This window comes from Echinops telfairi, unplaced genomic scaffold, assembly GCF_000313985.2.
Source record: "Echinops telfairi isolate 266 unplaced genomic scaffold, ASM31398v2 ScPeMD7_70;HRSCAF=299, whole genome shotgun sequence".
Taxonomy (NCBI): Eukaryota; Metazoa; Chordata; class Mammalia; order Afrosoricida; family Tenrecidae; genus Echinops; species Echinops telfairi.
Genome location: NW_022103968.1, coordinates 6,234,862 through 6,253,358, shown reverse-complemented (window position 1 = coordinate 6,253,358; position 18,497 = coordinate 6,234,862). Strand labels below are relative to the sequence as shown.

General features: G+C 61.7%; 2 protein-coding genes across 3 annotated transcripts in view; one reads left to right on the top strand and one right to left on the bottom strand.

The window, feature by feature from the left end:
- Positions 1-9,529, top strand: part of LOC101641499 (phospholysine phosphohistidine inorganic pyrophosphate phosphatase) — a 78,114-nt gene extending 68,585 nt beyond the window's left edge. Inside the window, exon 7 of one of the 2 annotated variants that reach the window (XM_004701245.2) lies at positions 8,998-9,529. In XM_004701245.2, coding sequence (XP_004701302.1) covers positions 8,998-9,094 — 97 coding nt within the window. In that variant the 3' untranslated portion in view covers positions 9,095-9,529. The remainder of the gene's footprint in view (positions 1-8,997) is intronic. The other variant, XM_045291639.1, reaches the window with a different exon arrangement.
- A 453-nt stretch (positions 9,530-9,982) lies between these two features.
- Positions 9,983-18,497, bottom strand: part of FAM53B (family with sequence similarity 53 member B) — a 34,868-nt gene continuing 26,353 nt past the window's right edge. Inside the window, exon 4 of the mRNA XM_004701244.3 lies at positions 9,983-12,249. Coding sequence (XP_004701301.1) covers positions 11,878-12,249 — 372 coding nt within the window. The 3' untranslated portion in view covers positions 9,983-11,877. The remainder of the gene's footprint in view (positions 12,250-18,497) is intronic.

Genomic DNA, 18,497 nt, shown 5'->3' with positions numbered 1-18,497 from the left:
GTTTCCGAGACGGCCACTCTTCCAGGCTGTAGAAAGCCCTGCTGCAGACAGTCATCTATCTGGGAGGAGTGTTAGCCACCAGCAGGGTCTACTGGCAGTGGGTCGGAGGGCAGAACCTGGCACACGCTGCTTCCTGCCTAATGTGCCTCAGAGCGGACTGAGGGCACTGCCTCACCAGCTCCGCCCACAGCCGGCCAGTGGACTGTAAGTCACAGGGATGCTGGAGGGCAGAGCAGAGCAACCCTGTAGGGTTTACAAGGCTGTAAATCTGTCCCGAAGCAGACGGACGGACTCATCTTTCTCCTGCACAGCATTTGGTGGGCTCAAACTGCTTACCTTCCAGTGAGCAGCCCAATGCTGCTACTGAGCCATCAGGACTCCCCCACATTAGCTCAGGACATGCTAACAGGGACTCACATCCCCCTTCCGGGCTGTAAGCCCCTCTAACAACAGCGGCCACACCATTAGAATGAAGGCTTGGGCTTCAGTCGGGCTCCGCGGTGCAGCCACCGCCGGCCTCAGCTCGACCTTTCTTGGTCAGGGGGCTGGGAGGGTGCAGTCCAGGCTCCTGGCACTCCCCACTTGGTCCTTGTTCTCAGATACTGCCATCTTCCGGGCCACTCTCCCTCCTCAGGGCGCAGCCTTGGCCCCTCTGATTCAAGGGACTCCGCTGAGCAGTAGGCAGCAGCGCCAGGCGCTGTGTTGAATGTGCTCATTATTCCCGGCCCCGAGAGGGCAGCGGGCCTGTCTGCCCGCCAGCTCCAGCTGTTGGACTTAATGTTTCAAGGCCAGATCCTTTCAGGGACATTCCCACTCAGGCCCCGCCCCAGCGCCACGGCTGCAGCACACACCCTCCCCTCTCTCTTCCCCACTCTCCCTAACGGCAGGACAGGAAGGGGGCGTGTTATAGAACATTCCAGAGGGGAGTTCAGGGCAAGCACCGGCTGACAAATCTGTGCAAATCAAAGTGCCACCAACAGCCTGGGGCAGAGGAACCCACACATGGCTGAGGGGCACCCCCTCACGGGCTGTCCCCTTGGAGGGGGTCTCTGCGCCTGTGACGTCATCAGCATTGTCAGTTTCAGCTGCAGTGGGATCATTTCTGATGCCTGGCAGCCCCATGAATACAGCATAAAAATGCTCAGCAGGGTTCAGGGCCGTGACCTTTCAGAAACAGATCGCCAGGCCTGCCTTCCGAGTCACTTCTAGGTGGGTTTGGACCGCCAGCCTTTCGGTCTGAACCATGGCACCACCAGGAGCCCACTTTAATGGACTTGGATTGATGCGTTCCTGTGTCCACCCACCTTTTCCCTTTGCGGGTCAATGCACAAGTCCAGGGACCGAGCTGGCCACACAGGCCACCCCAGCATGGCTTGGGGCTCCTGAGTGTGGTGCAGAGCTAGGAGGATCCCTCTGCCCCCAGCAAGATAGCTGGCCCACGTGGGACCCCTGGGAAGCATGAGCCTCCGAGTAGAACAGAGGGGAACTCCTGGCCTAGGAGGAAGCCTCGTGTACAAATGGAGGCCCAGAGAGGGCAGGGACTCATCCAAGACCCCACAGCAACAGGCTGGCAGGGCAGGAGCTGTGTCTCCGTGCTCACCCACCGGGCTGCCTCAGGAGCCCTCAGTGTACAGGGGGGCACCTGGACGAACCCTGAGCAGGCCACTGACCAGGTCAGTGTGGAGCCTGGAGCGAGGGTACTGGGAACACCACCCACCCATCCAACAACCAACCTACCAATCAACCAACTACCCAACCAACCAACAACCAACCACCCACCCAACTACCCAACCAACCAACAACCACCCACCCACCCAACTACCCAACCAACCAGACAACCAACTACCCACCCAACCACCAGCCACCCAACCAGGTGCCAATGAGTTAATTCCCCGTTGGGAGAAATGGGGGTGTTTCTGTCCACAGAGGTTTTCGGCCTGGCAACCCTGGGGAACAGTTCCACGCTGTCCTAAGGGGTGTGGTGGGTTTCGTTTGGGCCGGGACTTCTTCTGTCCCACACAGCACTGTCACAGACCACACCACAGACCTGTCACCTGCCCCCTTCACTTCGCCAACCTGCATTGAAAACTTTCCAGATGGCAGGAGTCCGAGGTTGCTTTCAAGGAAGCCGGTGGGAAGGGTTTCCAGGCACGGGGGAGAGAATCGGCTCTTTACACGGTGCTGCCCATGTGCCGCACGTGTGTGTCCAGCAGCAGAGCTGCCCCAGTCCTCCCCCCCCGTCCCCCGGAGCTCAGGGTCTGAGGGCTGCTGCTGGGCGAGCTGAGGGTGACCCTGGTGGTGGGGCCCGTGACGGTCAAGGAACGCACCAGCCCACTTGGAAAGATTTCTTGGACTTCTTGCTGCCCTCGGTAGTTTGGTCTTTTGGTGCTCGTTGCCTGGGCTTGGACACTATGGGATAAGCGTTGGACTGCTCACTGCAAGGTCTGCAGTTCAAACCCACCAGCTGTTCTGTGAGAGAGACACACGGCTGTCTGCAGCAGGAAAGATTGTCAGCCTCGGAAACCGTTCAGAGCAGGGCAGGGAGCCTGCATTCCGCCAAGGGCCATTTGGATCTTTAGAATCCCATCCAGGAGCCTTACAACTTAGCAACTTACCACTGAACTGCTCGGTTTGGTCTAATGGAATGAACTGCTGCTCTGGTGAGGCCTGGGGTGGGAGCTGGCATTGATGATGCCACGGGCCATCTATAGCCCTCGGGCTGGGCATTCCCCACCCCTGATCTATAGGGTGCTGTGAGTCAGAGTCAACTGGGTGTAGGGGAGGGTGGTTAGCAGCTTTGGACCACCGCCTGCTCTTGTCACCCCCTTCCATGGCTGAGCCTGAGCGGCTCCTGGCCCTGTGCAGATGTCTCCTGGATGCGCCTGGGGAAGTCTCCCACTGTGGGGAGGCTGCAGCCACGGTCTCTCCACAGCCCACCTGCCCTCTGTGAGGGAGGCTGGAGGAACTGACCTCTGAGCTAGGTAGGCCAAGGAACGACCATCCTCCCAGGTCCCTCAGGGTGGAGTCCAGGGTCCTGGGAGGGGCGTGAGCCAATCTGGACCCCATGTCTTCCCTTGTACTATGCTGGGCCACTCTGTGACTAGCCAGCAAGTGACTAGCAATTCACTCGGGTCCTCACGGAGGCCACGTCTCATCAACAGTGCCAATGAGTGAGGCCAGCTCACCTCCTGGTGATAGAGCGAGGCCTGTCCCCTGGCCATCACAGCAACTCAAGGAGGCTGGCACCCAGGACACTTGGCAGCTGGACGGCCTCAGCCCCTGCCCTCTGACCAGCAGGGGCCAGTGGGGGCACCAGGCAGGGAGGTGACATTCTCACGTTGGACACGTCCTCAGAGACCTGTTATCTGCAGGGCTGGACCCTATGGTAGGAATGAGACTCATTAAACTCGGGATTTGAAACTCTACTCGGCCCTCGGGAGCTTGGCCAGCACTGTGCCGCCCGCCTCCCGGCCTGCATCCGCCCCACTCCGCACCTGGGAGGCTGGGGAGGCCAGCTTGACACGCCCCCTCCCCGTTTTATGCAGGGGCCTCCCCTGAGCCGGATGAGTCCAGGCCAGACGCAGGGGTATACGGGAGCTGGCTTGGAAGCCGCTGGGCCGCTTAACCAAGGGACCTGTCATGCCAGGCATGGGGAGAGCCGGGGAGCGATCAAGCTGAACTGAGCCTGGAGCCTGACTGTCCCCATGCAGCCAGGTGACAGGGCCCATGGGCGTCTGTGTGCACAGCGCACAGCCGGGGTCTGCTCCATGAGGAAGAAGAGTTCTCAGGTTCCGCAGGGCTGCTGCTGCTCCAGCTGCCATGGGCAGCCACCACGGACCCCTCACACATCGTCACACACTTCTCACGTGGCCAGGGTTGAGGCCCTCTGGATTGTCCCTCCTGAGCTGTGTGCTCAATGCTTCCCTCGGCTCTGGCTGCAGAGCCTCAAGTCTTGCATGCACTCCTGCGCCCTCCTCCTCAGGGCCATCTCTGCCCTCCCACAAGCTGCTGAGTTCCCGGTGACATTGCCAAAGGGGCCAGGGAGCTGGTCACTAGCTGCTTGTCCCCAGCCCAGCTGCAGGAGCTCCACAGGGCAGCCGCCACCCCAGGGTCAGTTGGGGGGGGCAGGGAGGGCAGCATGAGCCGTCCTCCCACACTCCCCACCAGGGTGGAGACCCGACACCTCCTGCCCAGGAGGAGGGAGTCCCAGGACAGTGTGATGCAGTGACCAGGGGGCAGCCTGGTGGAGTCAGCGCCCCAGCCCAACGCCAGCTTGTCCAGAGTTGGCGAAGGCGCTGGGCTTAGTTGGGGCTGAGGTGTCAGCACTCCATGGCCGACCTGCAGGGCACCAGAAGGGCTCTACACCCCTCTTGTCCCAGTCACCTTGGAGAGAACCTGGGGCATGTGGGTGACTAGGTCCCACTCCTGCCAGGCAGCCCACAGGGTGGCGCGGGCAGCATTTGACAAATGGCTTCCTGCCCTGCCCTGCCCTATGGGGACTCCCGGGGGAAGAGGCCGTTTGAGAACAGCTTGCAGGGGGCTGGGCCAGCTCTTAATCTAAACACGGCCAGGTGCTCACCCTGTTTTTATCAAAATATTATGAGCAGCTGTCAGCCCCGCTGCTTAGAAGCCAGACGCTGCCCCAAGGCCCAGCCCTCTTCGGCAGGAGCAAGCCTGTGTCCCCTCCAGGGGGTCTGGTCTCTGGCCCCCTCTCTCCCCTCCCCTCCCCAGGGGGCTGTGGCTACCCAGCGCTGCCCAGTGTGTGAGCAGCAGGTCAGGGCCTGGGAGCAGGCAGGGACACAGCACCATGAGGCCAGGGTGGCCGCAGGCAGACGCTGGGGCTGTGTCCACTGGGACATCAAGTCTCAGCAGAGTCTAGAGTGGGTCATGTGTCATATGTCCCTAACCCAGCCCAGGGGTGGGAGGGTGGGCATCAGCTGGGAATAGCTGGGCCTGCAGCAGCCTTGGGGAGCATGGCCCCCTTGGCAGCCTTACTGGTGGCAGCCTCAAAGTTCTGCCGAGAGCCCCAGGGGACCCTCCTGAGGAAGTGGGCTCCCAGCTGCCTGCTTGCTGGGCTACCTGGCACCTTTCGGGGAGGAGGTGGGACCCTCTTCCCCCTCTCTGGTCAGAAGTGTGCCCGGGGCACCGATCGTCACCCACCGGTCTGTCTGTATACCCTGCTACAGAGCCCACACCGCTTCCGTCCCAGGGCTGACTTGAGGTACTGAGGCCCCTTGACTGTCAGGTGCAGGATGCTGTGAGCAGCACTGGAGCGCCCACTTTTGAGGGTCTCACTCGGTGGGGCAGATGACCAGGGAACAGGATGGCCTGGTGGATTTGGGGCCTGAGTGGGACACAGGCATTATCTCCCATCTCCCAGTCTGGGCTGGTGACACTGGCCCATGGTTCTCCAGTACTAGGAGCTCAGGGACCAGGCATGGGGGACCCAAGAAGACGGAGGGCCTCTTACAAGGGAGACTGGTCCAGAGAGGGCCATGAGGGTGAGGCCAGACCTGAGCCCCAGGCCCCTGTCCTGCCTCTCTGCCCATCCCCGGCTGCGGGGCCACACAGGCTCCTGAGCGGCTGGCTGACCAGACAGCCCCAGTGAGCAGGACAGAGGCTGTTCCTGCCTCTGCCGCCACCAGGGCCAGGGCCGTAATCAGGGACTTGAGGCCACCGAGGATGTCCCAGACCTCACAGTCAGGTCAGGATGGACAGAGGGCCAGGCAGTAGAAGTAGAATGAACGGTGCTCAGATGAGGCAGTGCAGCGTGGCGAGCAAAGCGGGCACCTAACCATGAGGCCAGGGTGGGAAGGCTTCCTGGAGGAGGTGGCTTGTTCTCTAGGGACCGTCCCAGATGCCCAGTCATTGGGGCCGGGCAACAGATGCTGAGTTTGACTCACGGGCAGGTGTCCCAACCGGGAGGCAAGGAGTGCTGTTCCCCAGGAGCTGCCTGTCCCCTTCCACGACGGCTGCCGTCCACACTAGCCAAGTGCCACGGCTCAGTCCCACGAGAACCACAGGCCACCTGAGGGCCCTCACTGGCCTGCCTCCTGGCCCTCATGGTGGGATTGGGGTGAGGGCATGAGAACCATGCAAGAAAGAGTTGGCACCTCAGGGTGCTCCTGGATGATGAGGTGCCACCTGGCTGAGAGATCGTCAGCAGGGCCTGTGGTCTCCCATGAGCAGTGTGGGCCAAAGCTGCTATGCTCACTCTGCCTGGCCCCCAGGCTGGCCCTCGACTCAGGCCAAGGGCACAGGGCCCGGACCACTGTTCGTGGGGTCTCCCTGCTGGAGGGGCCGGGCCAGAGCCCTGTGTGCCCCGGCCTGGACTCAGCAAGGAAAGCTGCCATTCCTGGGCATGCAGCACCTTCCAAGACCCAACTCACTTCCATCAAGTCAGTGCTGACCCAGCGGGACCCTTTGGGCAGGGTAGACCTGCCTGTGGGTTTCCAAGACTATGGGAGTAGAAAGCCCTGGAAGCAACTGATGGTTTCAAACTGCAGACCTTGCGATTAGCAGCCCAGTGTGTAACCACTAAACCGTGCCCTAGCTAGCCACTTGCAAAGAGTAGACCCCAGGCCTGGTAGACAGACCTTTCTGAGGGCTGCCGCCAACCCCCACCCCCACCCCACACTCAACCAAGTGGCCCCCCCTCCCAGGACAGCCACTCCACTCGGAGGTCTCTTGTCTGCCACATCTGGACAGTGGAGGAGGAGGTGGGGCTGCAGGAATAGTAGGAGCCCCACAGGCACGTGGTTCCAGCCAGGCCCAGGCTCAGGCCTCATACATCGTGGCCCCACGGGTGCCTGGATCCCCAGTCACTCCCAGTGCAGGCGTCCGGGCTGGGGCTGTACTCACTGTCCAGCGGCACACCCTGTACCCGCTGGCCAACCTCCAGCCCGTGGGTGAACGCCCTCTGCTCTTTCCTCCAACTGCGTCAGCACTGCCCTCTGCCCCTCTTATGCCCACGCCAGCCCACCCTTGACACTACCATCCATGTCTTGCCAGGGCCAGCCCATCCCCATGCCAGTCTACCCCGGGAACCCCCTTTTCATGCCCAGGGCCAATGTACCCCCGTGTATGTCTAGTGTTCACCTCCAGCATGTCCCCCTATCATGCCCCATGTATGCCTAGTGTCCACCTCCAGCATGCCCCCATATCATGCCCAGAGCTGTGCTCTCCCCAGCCCCCTATGCTATGCCAACTCTCCCTTAGCACCTCCCATGTCATTCCCAAGGCCATTCTGCCCTCATATTCCTCAGTGCCCATGGCAGGACCACAAGCACCAACACCAATCCTCTCCGCTGCCAGGGCCGTGTGGCTGGTCTACCACAGCGACCACGGACACCCCATGGTGCTGTGTGTGCGCAGACAGAGGGGCAGGAGGATGGGCACCCTGGGCAGCACCTCTGACACTGTGAAGGGGGTCAGCGACACTCACAGGGCCTGTCTCCAGAGGGAGGGGGAGTAATAAGGCCAGCGAGCCCTGAGGGGGGCTTTGCTCATCTTGGTGGGCTAAACCCTGGCCCTCCCTCTCCAAGCCCAAGGCTATCAGGGTGGCATGCGGTGCTGTCTCGGAAACTCGCCCTGGAGGGTGAGAGGGCAGGCAGCTGAATGGGGTCTTGAGGGAGTACAGGAGTTTGCAGATGGGCCAGGACTGCAGAGGGTGGGGGTGGGGATTGGCAGGGGGGCAAGGAAAGAGGAGAGGGGACTGGGGGTGCAGCTAGACGTAGACAGGGACTCCATTTTGGCTCTGGGGGTGACCTTGGTCATGATAATTAGGGTACAGCGTGCCCCTAGGCTCTAGCATTCCCAGGGTGTCCCCCAGGACTGAGTCCGGAGCAAAGATGAGCCCACTGGTCTCCCCCCCAAAACCCGACGTTAGTCTGAGTGTCTCTCAGAGATGAGGCCTGGGTGCCTGACTGCACAAGGGCCTGTGTTGGGGGAGAGGCCCTGACAGCCCTTCCTTCCGGAAGCTTCCCTGAAGGGCCCTCAGCCCCCTGGCCCTTTTCTCTCCCGGGAGGGCAAAGGGCAGGGTGGGCAAAGCTGATTGGCTCAGAGCCCAGGGGCGGTGACAGGTGGCCTTTCAGTCACGCCCCATTTAAAGCTGAGTGGCTCTGAGAGCAGGACATGCCCCACCTCACAGGTGGGGCACCGAGACCCCAGAAGCCGGGAGGCCTGCTCAGGCCACGTGGCAGTGGGTCTGGGCAGGGGAGGGGCTATGTCCCTACGGCAGGTGAACCCGTGGGATGCAGGAAACTGGGGGTCTACCCCCAAGGAACAGAGGGCAGGGGCCCATCCCACCCACCTTGCTCCCCTTCCTCCTTGTCCTCTGTCTCCCCACCCTCACTCTGCATCTGTCTGGGGCCCACTGCTGTTTTCATGACCTGCCTCTAGCCCTGTCGCCGTCCCTGCCACGTCCCCACCCCCCGGAGACCACAGGCAGGCCTCCCTGCTCCGCGTGTCGGCCCCCATATCCAACCGAACCAAACCCACTGCCATCAAGTCAACTCCGACCCATGATGACCCTGTGGGGTTTCTGAGGCTGTAAACCAAGCTGGCTGCTGGGTTTGAACCGGCAACCCTGCTGTGAGCAACCTAGCGCTCCACCCACTGTGTCACAAAGGCCCGCTCACCTCTGGAAACATTTGTCACTCCAGGGAGGCTGGGGGCCTCTGTCCACCTTGAATCCAAGCTGGAAGGGACTTGTGGGGCGGGTGGCTCTGGCCAGCCCTTTGGGTGGGAAGACCTCCTGCTGGGGAAGTGCAGCAGGGCTGGCTGGGCCCTTGTCCCTGGCACTGGACCTGGCAAAAGGGGCTCCAGGGGGAGGGGCAGTGTGTGTATGTGGAGTGAGGAGGGCAGGGGGCCGGTCTGGGGAGGGCCCTGGGTGTCCTGCGGGGCCCGCCTGTGCAGGTGCTGGCAGGGCCACTGGGCTGAGCAGGCAGGGGGGTCCACCTGGGGGGTAGCCCTAACCAGCTCCCATCTTCCCTGCAGGCCCAGTGATGAGAACCACCCCGAAGTGCGGGCCGACGGCTATGTGGCCAACCTGGCAGAGGCTGTGGACCTGCTGCTGCAGCACGCTCAGCCCTGAGCCCCCGCCCAGCGGACAGCCTGCCCCCCAGCACAGGCTGCTACTGCCCTAGGCACCTGTTCCACACCTGAGCTGCCCCCCGAGATGGCAGAGGATGGAGGCACACCCCAGACTTCAGTCTTAAGACCCTTGCCGACCCCCCCTGGTCAGGCCCTCCAAACAACCTGGCCCAGTGACTTAGGAGCACCCCTGGGGGCTGCTGGGAGACCCACCCACCAGAAGGTAGCCCCACCCCCACAAGTGAGTACCTCTCTCTGCTCTCCCGTCCACCCCTCTGTCCCCTGCCCCCCCACCCCATACCCCCAGTGAGACCCAGCTCTCAGCCCGACCCCCAACCCCAGCCCCTCATCTCCAGACCCAGCCTCCCAGGGGTGCCTTGTGACCAGTGGATGCCCAGCAGGAGACTCCTGGCTCAATAAACATCACCTCTCCACAGCACTGACTTGGCCGTGGACTATCCGGAAAGGCCGTTTTGGGGGTATGGTGGGTGAGGCCCAGGCACCCCCCTTTTTCCTCCATGTGCCAGAACCCCCAGATGTCTCCAGCCCCTTGCGTAGCAGAAGTGGGCCCTCAATTCCTGGAGGCCCCGCTGTGGGAGTGGTGTCAGTGATTCTGGGCCCCCCATCGTCCCGTGGCCTTGGGAGTCAACGGAGGCCAAAAGATCCTTGTCCATGGGGGCCCCTCACTCACGTGGCCCTCGAGAGGAAACACCCCAACAGATGGGGGCACCCCCCCTGGGCGAGAGCTCCGCCCGGCAGCATTCAGTTTCTTCCCTGGCCTTGTGGCCCGAGCTGGCTGCCGGCTGGTGTGGGCAACACTCCTGGGCGGCCCATCGGGGCCCCCACACCTGCCTTGCCCAAGGAGCTGTGTGTGGACATGTGGGTCTGGTTTCTTTCGAATGTCATCTTTTTATTTAAATTTCCTTTCGGCATACAAATGCACACAATGTTCCTGCTACAAAAACTTGGAAAGTAAGGCTTTCTGAGAACGGACATCCGGCTGTGTCAGCCCCACTCCTTGGGCCCTGACATCAGCATGGCCCGTGGGCTTGGGGCCAGAGTAAGGCAAGAGGGTCTGAGTGGGCGCCCTGAGCCCGGTCAACCCAGCTCTTTGGGGTGCGTGGGGAAAGCTCCTCCTTTCAGCCCCTCCCAGGCACCAGCTGAGGCAAGCAGCTGTGCCCAGAGGACAAGCAGGTGTCAGGGAGCCACGGGACCAGAGCCCGGGCACCCAGGGGATGGTCCTTCTGGGGGGTGGCAGCTCTTTCCAGAAAGGTCTGACCCCATGGAGCCACCAGGAAACCAGGTTTGGCCATTCCCCTGACCACCAACAGAGCTGAGTGTGCTTCTGCCCAGGGCGGCCTGGACTCAGGGCCTCCACCCTCACCCCAAGAAAAGGCCAGCATGGTGGCTCTGGTCGCCTGTGGTGTAGGGTGGGAGTGTAGGGTCTGCTTCTAGGGCCCCCCAATACAGGGTGGGTACCACCATACACCTGGGCCTCCAGGCCCACCCTCCCCTCCCCCACACCTCCTCTGGTCTTGTTCCAAGCACAGCGGGTGACCAGGGAGATGTCCCCTGGATCTTGTGTGGCTGTTGGTGGCAGCCCTGGTGAAACTGGAATTAGGACTTCCCAACCATGCCCAGCACCAGCCCAGGCCTCTCTGAGCTGCCAGACTGGGGCTTTTCTCCAACTATAGCTGGTTCCGAAGAAAAGGCATCAAGCCCCCTCCTCCATGGAGCCAAGGCATAGACGGCCAGCATGTCTCCAGAGGGGATTTAGAAGAGGTGTGTCTTCAGCCTGTGGAGGGAGAGGCCCGGCCCTGCAGAGGGGCCCGAGTCTGATCACCCACCTTGAGGGGACACGCTTAACACTACTGTCTGTGGAGAGGTCCAGATGGCATCAGGCCAGCTCCCCGTGCAGCAGAGTATGTGGAGGGGCCCTGGGGTGTGTGTGGGGGGCAGGCTGGGCCACATGGGCCCCTCCAGGGGGCCGAGGACTGGGCTGCAGCCGGGAGGCAGCCCTTGGGGAAAAGCTGCTCGAAGGTTAGGCGGCTGCTCTTGAGTTGGGGAGACATTGGGATTAAGCCTGAGAACCAAAGAGAATGTGCTTCGAAAACTGGGGGTGGGAAGAGGGAAGCCCTCCTGTCCTGGGCACTTGCTCGCAGTGGCTCCTGCCGCCTGAGGGGGTGCCTAGTCCCTGGGGAAGGACTATCACCTGCCAACCCCACCCAAGTCCGAAGCATTGACACCAGGTAGAGGGCTTCTAGCAGGCCCCCTGGGTCTCTGCCCCCACCACCACCTGGGAATTAAGGCCAAATGGTTCTGGTGGTCCTTCCGAGGAAGCAACTCCCTGGTTGCCCCGAGCCACATGTGGCGGGGATACCTGGGACAGAAGGCACAGGATGAAGCGGAGTGAGACCTGAGCAGGGGCCGAGCAGCCCCGGGCGCGGGCATGGCCACGGTGGGGGCGCCAAGGTGGCCAACGGAGGAGGGTGAAGGACCCAAGCCCGGAGTGCTGGCGGCTACAGTAGTCACATGGCCCCCAGCCCATGGTGCAGCCGGGTGGCTGGCTGGAGCTGGTCAGTGCACACAGGAGCAGGAGGGAGGCCCTCTCTAGACGGGGGTGAGGCTGGGGGGTGGGGGGGCGCAACTCCTTGCCCCATGCCGTTCAAGGAGGCACCCACCTGGCACAGAGATAAAGCCCCACCCTGAGTGGTCACCCGCTATCTGGAGGGGGTGTGGATTCTGAGGGCTCCCCCTGCCCCCATGTGGCAGGGCCCTCAGCCCTCAGTTGTTCTCTATCTGCTCAATGTCTAACTCGCCGTCCAGGGAGCAGAGGCCACTGCCTGCCACCCCACAGTCCCGCCAGGCCAAGCCTGGATCCTCCCTTTGGCCAGCGTCCATGTCCAGGGTGTAGCTGCCGTCCGCCTGCTCACAGGACAGCTCCTCTTTGCTGGCAAGATGGTCATCAAAGGATCTGGGCAGCAGCTCCAGGACCGGGGTCCCAGCCGGGGTCCTGCCCCCAACGGTGGTGGTGGAAGCTGAGAGCAAGGTGCTCCACGTGTGGGTGCTGCCAGCGTGGAGGGCGAAGGGGCTCGGGGGACTGCAGTCCTCTGTGCCGGTGCTCAGGCAGCTAAGGCTGCTGAAGGCCTGACAGTTCTGGGAGAGAAGCAGAGGGGCGACTGAGGGCCAGGGTCTCCCAGAGTCCCCCAGCCCCAGCCCCTCCCTTGTGGAGAAACAGGCCCGTCTGAGGATCCCTCACACCCCCGTGCTCCTAAAGATACGCCAACAGCCAGACCTCGCCACAGCTGCCCTGGCGAGGGGCCCAAGGGCCAGCCGGCCCACCCCCGGGCAGGTGGGCTGGAGGCTGCATTGACACAAGCAAGGGTGCAAACCCAGCTCCTGGGCCCAGCATTCCCACTTCTTGGAACTTGACCTTGATGAGGTAATCACTCAGGACCCATGCAGTCAGTGGCGGGGGATTTCCTGGTCACTCACTGTCCAATGAGAGGGAAGGGAGGCACCCAGACAGCCTGTGATACCTGTTACGGCGGGGCCATCGCCGTTACCAAGTTGCCCTGGTGGTGTGGTGGTTAAGCACTCGGCTGCAAACCCTGCAGTACCGGTTACAGCAGTAATCTGTGTGTGGGGTGGGGGAGGGCGGGAATGACACTGTTCTGTTACTGAGGCGCAGGTGCCCTGGCTGCTGACCGTACTGTCCAGTTGCTAAGGTGCCTTGGTGGCATGGTTGTTGAGCATTAGCTGCTAATCCTACAATGCCGGTAACAGGGCGATCTGCAGAGGGGTACTGTCCAGTTACTGCTCAGGTGCCCTGGTCCTGCCGGGGCCTCACACACGCAGTGGCGAGTGCCAAGCCCGGCTTCAGCACGGAGGGTGGCATATTGGGATTTCCAGCAAGGCGCCGCTGCAGCGTCTGAGCTAGATGCTGCTGGGTGGAATGAATGGACGCAGCTAGAGACCACGGGCTGTAGGACTGTTAGTGAAATTAGAGCAGGACATGAACGGGGTGGGGTGTTTAAGGGGGGGCTGTGGGTAGGAGCAGCTGTGGACGGATGTGGGTTTCACTGGGGGGAGGGGAAAGTGTCTTCAAGCGGACTGTGGAAATGGTTTCACAGCTGCATGAACAGACTGCACACCCTGCCTCACTGCGTCGTGTGTGTATGTGTGTTATGTGCGCATGCAAGCATGGGGGGGGCACTCTGCCTCACCCACGTTCAGTGTGTGTGTGTGTGTCTGTGGGGGCAGGGATACTAGGGCATGCCACCCTTTGTAGAGGTAGAAAAGGGAATCGAAACTCCCCTTAGCCTAAATTTGCATGAAGAAACCCCAGAAGGGTTTTGAGAAACAAACACAGTGGCTCTCATGTGGGATGAGAAGGGACCCGTGCGTGGCATTCTCCATGGAGCCATGCAAACGTGTGGCAGGGTGTGTGTGTGTGTGTGCGCGCGCGCGCGCGCGCACACTCATGCATGCACGTGCTGCCCCTGGGCCCCTTTACAATCCAACAGCGAGACCTGCGGCCCAACAAGAGCACACGGCACCAACTAGACAACTCGATGGTGGAAGGCTGCCTCGGCAGCGCAAGGCCCCACCAGCGTGCCAGGGCTGCCGCAGTACACTGTCCTGAGCTCGTCTACAAGCGAGCCCACCCAGCTGCACCCGGTGGCTGGGGGCTATGGAATCAAGAGCAGATGAATTTGCAGACACGGACTTCATGGATGGTGACGATCAACCCTACTATGGCCCCCGGATTGGGCGCTTAGCTGGGCCAGCGCTGCACCAGGCCCTGACCACAAAGCCAGGGAAGTGTGCCCTGCCACTCTGATGAGAAACAGAGGCCCCTGCCATGTCACCCAGCTGGTGGGAGGCAAGTTCGAGGCTATTCTCCGGCCAAATCAAGTGGCACAGGTGCAGACAGTACGTGTATACACATGCCCAGGCACACATGTGCACACCTGTACATAGGGATTCAACCACTCCTACATTGTGTACCTCTGTACACACACGTATGAGCATATGCACGCACACCAGTGTGTACATGCTCACATAAGCACCTGGGAGTGTAACATGCACACACAGGCACCGTGTGCACCTACATGTTCCCACGAACACAGCCAGGCACCCTTGTACACAGCACACACCCTGCACACTGGGCCCAGTGTGAGTGGGCGGGCCAGGCTGGAGGGACAGTCCTGTGAGGCTGTCCTTGAGGAACAAGCAGAGCCAGTAGGGCCAGCAGAAATGCTTCACCACCAGGAGAACCATCTGGATGCCTGGGCACGGCCAGAAGGGAGGAGTGCCTACCCTGCGGGCTCTGCCGTGCCCTCAGTCAGAGGGCCAGCGGGGCAGGAGAGCGAAGGAGTCAGCCAGACACTGAGTGGCCTGTGTCGATGTGCCACTCCTCTCTGGGCCTCAGTTCGCTGAGATACATGAAGACAGCATCGGGCTAAAGGGCCTGTGAGCCTCTAGCCTTCTGCAACTACCTCAGAATTGGGAGCAAGAAAACCAGCCTACCTAGGTGCACGTTTTCACGTCCTCCCAGAGGAAGGAGAGGGAGGGTGGGTGGGGCTGCCAAAGCAAGCTCTTGCCTGCTGCTGAGAGAGTGGAAAGATGAGTCCACCCAGAGGCGTATTGAAGGACCGCCGGGAGACCGCTGAAGGCCGTCTAGTGGTCATCGGACACCTGTCAGGAGGCCAGGAGTTAACCCTATGGTGGCCTCAACCTGTTGCCTCAGCCGGACCCAGGCAGCACACCTACCCTTGTTCTTGGGTGTTATCCACGTGGCCTCCTCTGACCACCGTGTAGCCACAAGGGTGGGGCCTGAGGATGGGCTGCTTGGGCCAGCCCCGAGTCCACATGAGTCCGTAGTTGCTTTCCCAACGTGCTAAAGTTTGCAGCACTCTGGACAGGTCTGTCCTAATGCACCTCCCGGGCTGGCTTCAGCCACTCCGTCGCCTCGCCAAGTGGGAGAGCCCCAGGAGCCCCTGGCAGTGGGTGTGCATGCTCCCTCTCCGAGGGATTCCACTTGACCTGGGGCTCCTTCAGACCCTAGGAAGCCAATACAGGCTGGCATGGCACAGCCCACACATTCTTGGTTGTCATAATGCCCCCAGAAGGCAGGCCACGCTGTCCCTGTTGAGGGGTGGTGTGGTGTGGTATGTGTGTGTTGGGGAGGCACCTGTTGAGCTAGGCAGCTGTTGGCACCAAGACAAAGCCTTGTTCATTTGCCTTAGTTTCTGCTTCTGCTGAGACAGAGGCTTCTCGCAGAGCCTCTGGCGTGACCACGGTCAGCCTGCTTCCAGAGGCCAGGGTTCCAGCGGCCGGACTCAGCCCCAAGTTCCACTTCCCCCGGATGTGAAGGCTGGCGGCGTGAGGTGCTGCCCAGTGGACCTGGGTCTGTGGAATGCAGGACAGGAGCCCACAAGCAGGGAGGGGCTCAAGCTGGGCTACCCCCTCACCCCTTCCCCATGTTCTCAGACCACACCCTCATAGAACAGGGCCATGCGGTACAGCATCAGCAGGCAGGGCTGGTGACCTTGTCCTGTGCTGTGGTCACAACAGGCACACACGTGGTCACCTCTTCCAGGTCCGCAGTGATCCCAGCTTCCTGAGTGCTGGTGGGTGCCAGGCCCCTCACGTGGCCACTGCTGTGACTGGGACGAGGGCCTGAACGGTCACGGCTGTAGGTCAGGCTGGTCTGTTTGCAGGGCCTCAGGCCACACCTGTGAGACACCCACTGTCCTATGCTCTGTGGATCAGGGCTCAATAAACAGGCTCCTGGCCTGCAGGGGACACGGTGGGGAGTGCCCAGGACAGCAGGGCACGCCTCACACAGTGAGAGGCGGAGAAGAGCCCTTCCAACCTGAGTGACCCCGTCCTGTGGGGAATGGCCCCTCTCCCGCCCGGCCTTCAGACTATCCAGCCCCCCACTCAGCAATGGCAGTGATGGCTACTAGACGTCTCCACCAGCACGGGGACGGCAGGGGTGAGCCACAGGAAAGGTGCTTCCAGCCATGGGTCTTGTTATGCTCACAGCTCGGCCCTGGACCAAAGTGACCACACAGGGGAGCGTGGGGGAGTCTGTGGAGGGGCCCTGGGCTCTGGGGGTGGTCAGGAGCCGGATGCTGGACCATTCTTCTGTTGCCATAGTGACATAGATAGGAAGGAGAAGGCGCTCTGGGGATGGAAGCCAGGCTCCCCTGGGTCTGCAGGTGCCATGATGTTGCTCTGGCAACGTGTATTTTCCACAAGGGGACTCCACTGGGTCCCTCTGGCCCTTGGCCCCTCCCTCCCTGGCCCAGGCAGTGCCACACCAGCCACATGGACATGAAGGACCTCTAGGAGCAGGGTGGGAAGCCCAGGGGGCGGTCTGTGCAGGGGAGTGGCTTCCAGCTGGGCGACTTGGGGTGGCTGCAGGTGGTGCAGCCTCCAGTTTCTCTTCCTTATCGTGTCACTGCCAGGCCGGGGCCCTGGACTGTAGCAGCCCCCTCGCAGAGGCAGGTGGCCCTGCTGGGGCGGGTCTAGGATCCAGGCAGCGAGAGGTCACCCCAGGGCACCGGCTTCTCTTTAAACACCAGATGGGAGAAGTGGCACAGGCTCAGATCCCAGAACAGGGCAGCTCCCGAGGCCAGAGCACACACAGGACGTGTGAGGGGATGGCAGTGTGGGACATGAGTGTCAATTCCCAGGACCACTGCCCGTCCCTAGTCCTGGTCCTGCCACTCCAGGTGACCATTCCTCTCTGCCTGCTCACACTGGGGCAGGGGAGCACTCTGGGGGGCAAGGCGTCCCCTCCCCATGGCGTCCAGATGGCAGGTCCCGGAGAATAGATCTGTCTGGGCTGGGGGTTCATGGACTGGTCTCACACCCAGGCTTCATGCTCTGTGGCCCTCAGTGCAGCCGGTCCCCAGGAAGATGTGGACAGAACGCAGGCCTCTCACGGGGCCCACAGGGACTGAGGAGGACACCCGACTCCACCCTACATCAACAGGCACCTGGGCCCTAGGCAGTGGCCGTCCGGGTGTCCACTCGACCCTGTCGCAAGGGGAGCACTTCCTGAGTGGACACAGTGGGCTCCACTGTCACTGCATTTAGCCCGAGTGTCAGATTTCTCGAAGAATCAAATTTTAGCCTCTTTATCCAAAATGGTGACAAGTGTCACCTCCGGCCATCTAGACAACTCTTGACAGCTGGGCTGGGCAGGGCAGGTCGGGCAGGGCCAGCTGCTGTCCTGTGACTGGGCACCAGTTCCTAGTGGCTGTGCTCATAGGAGCGAACATCTGCCCCCCCACCTCCCAGCCTGCCACACTGGGGGGAGCAGACCTAGAATAAGGATGGAGCTATGGATTGAATGGTGGCCCCCAAAAGTATGTGTCCACTTGGCCAAACCACCAGTCTTGGTGTTAGGTCCCTACGCTGCATTTTGTGATCCAATGTGCTTAGGCTCTGTGTTGTACACCCTGACCTCTATCCTGTGAGTGAGGCAGATATAACCAGCAGCCACGATGTCAACGGGGCAGGAGGCAATCTATAGGGTTAGATCACTGTATCTGAGGCAATCTCTTCTGAGATAGAGAAGAGAGCAAACGAGCCAGCAGAAACTACCTTACTGCCACCAGGAAAGACGAGCCAGGAGCCAGGAGCAGCCTGGACAAGGCTGACGACAAGCACCTTCCCCCAAAACGGGCAGAGAGGGAAAGCCTTCCCCTGTGGCTGAACGTCTAGACCGTGAGCTACCCAGAGCCACTAGGTGCTGACACGCCCCAGGTCTCCTTCTCTGGGGCCTGGCCTCTGTCACCTTGGGCAGCTGGTGGGTCCAGGGGCCTTTATGTGCTTGTCATTGGCCCGCGTGCATCAAGCCGAGGTTCTGCTGAGCGACAGTGAGCCTCACAAGATGTCCAATGAGATCTCCTTGGTCCTGCCGGACAACCTGTGTCACAGTCGGTCCCCATCTGCCGCGACCATGGGCACCTCCCCGATGGGCAATGTGTCTGCCTGCCGGGGCCCTGCCCTGACATCAGCTCGCAGGTTCACCTGCCGTCCATTCCTGGGAGGGCCTGTGGTTCAGGTCTGCCCTAGAGGCGTGGGAGATGGGAGCCCCCTGGGGGGCCGGGAGGGAGCCCACTATAAAGGGGCACAGAGGCAACGCTGGCCCATCCAGTGTGGGTGTGGGGCCATTGCTGGGTGAGCCAGAGCCCCAGCCAGTGGCCCCAGACTGAGTCCAGCCACCACCTGTCCTTCCGCAAGGCATGTGACGCCTCGAGAGGAAAAGGCAGGAGAGGTAAGAATGTAGAGAGCCAGAGTGGCCCCCATTTCCCAGGGAGCCCACGGGAGGGAGGGGCAGAATGGAAGCTGGGGGCCCGTGCAGCAGGGCGGACAGGCAGCCC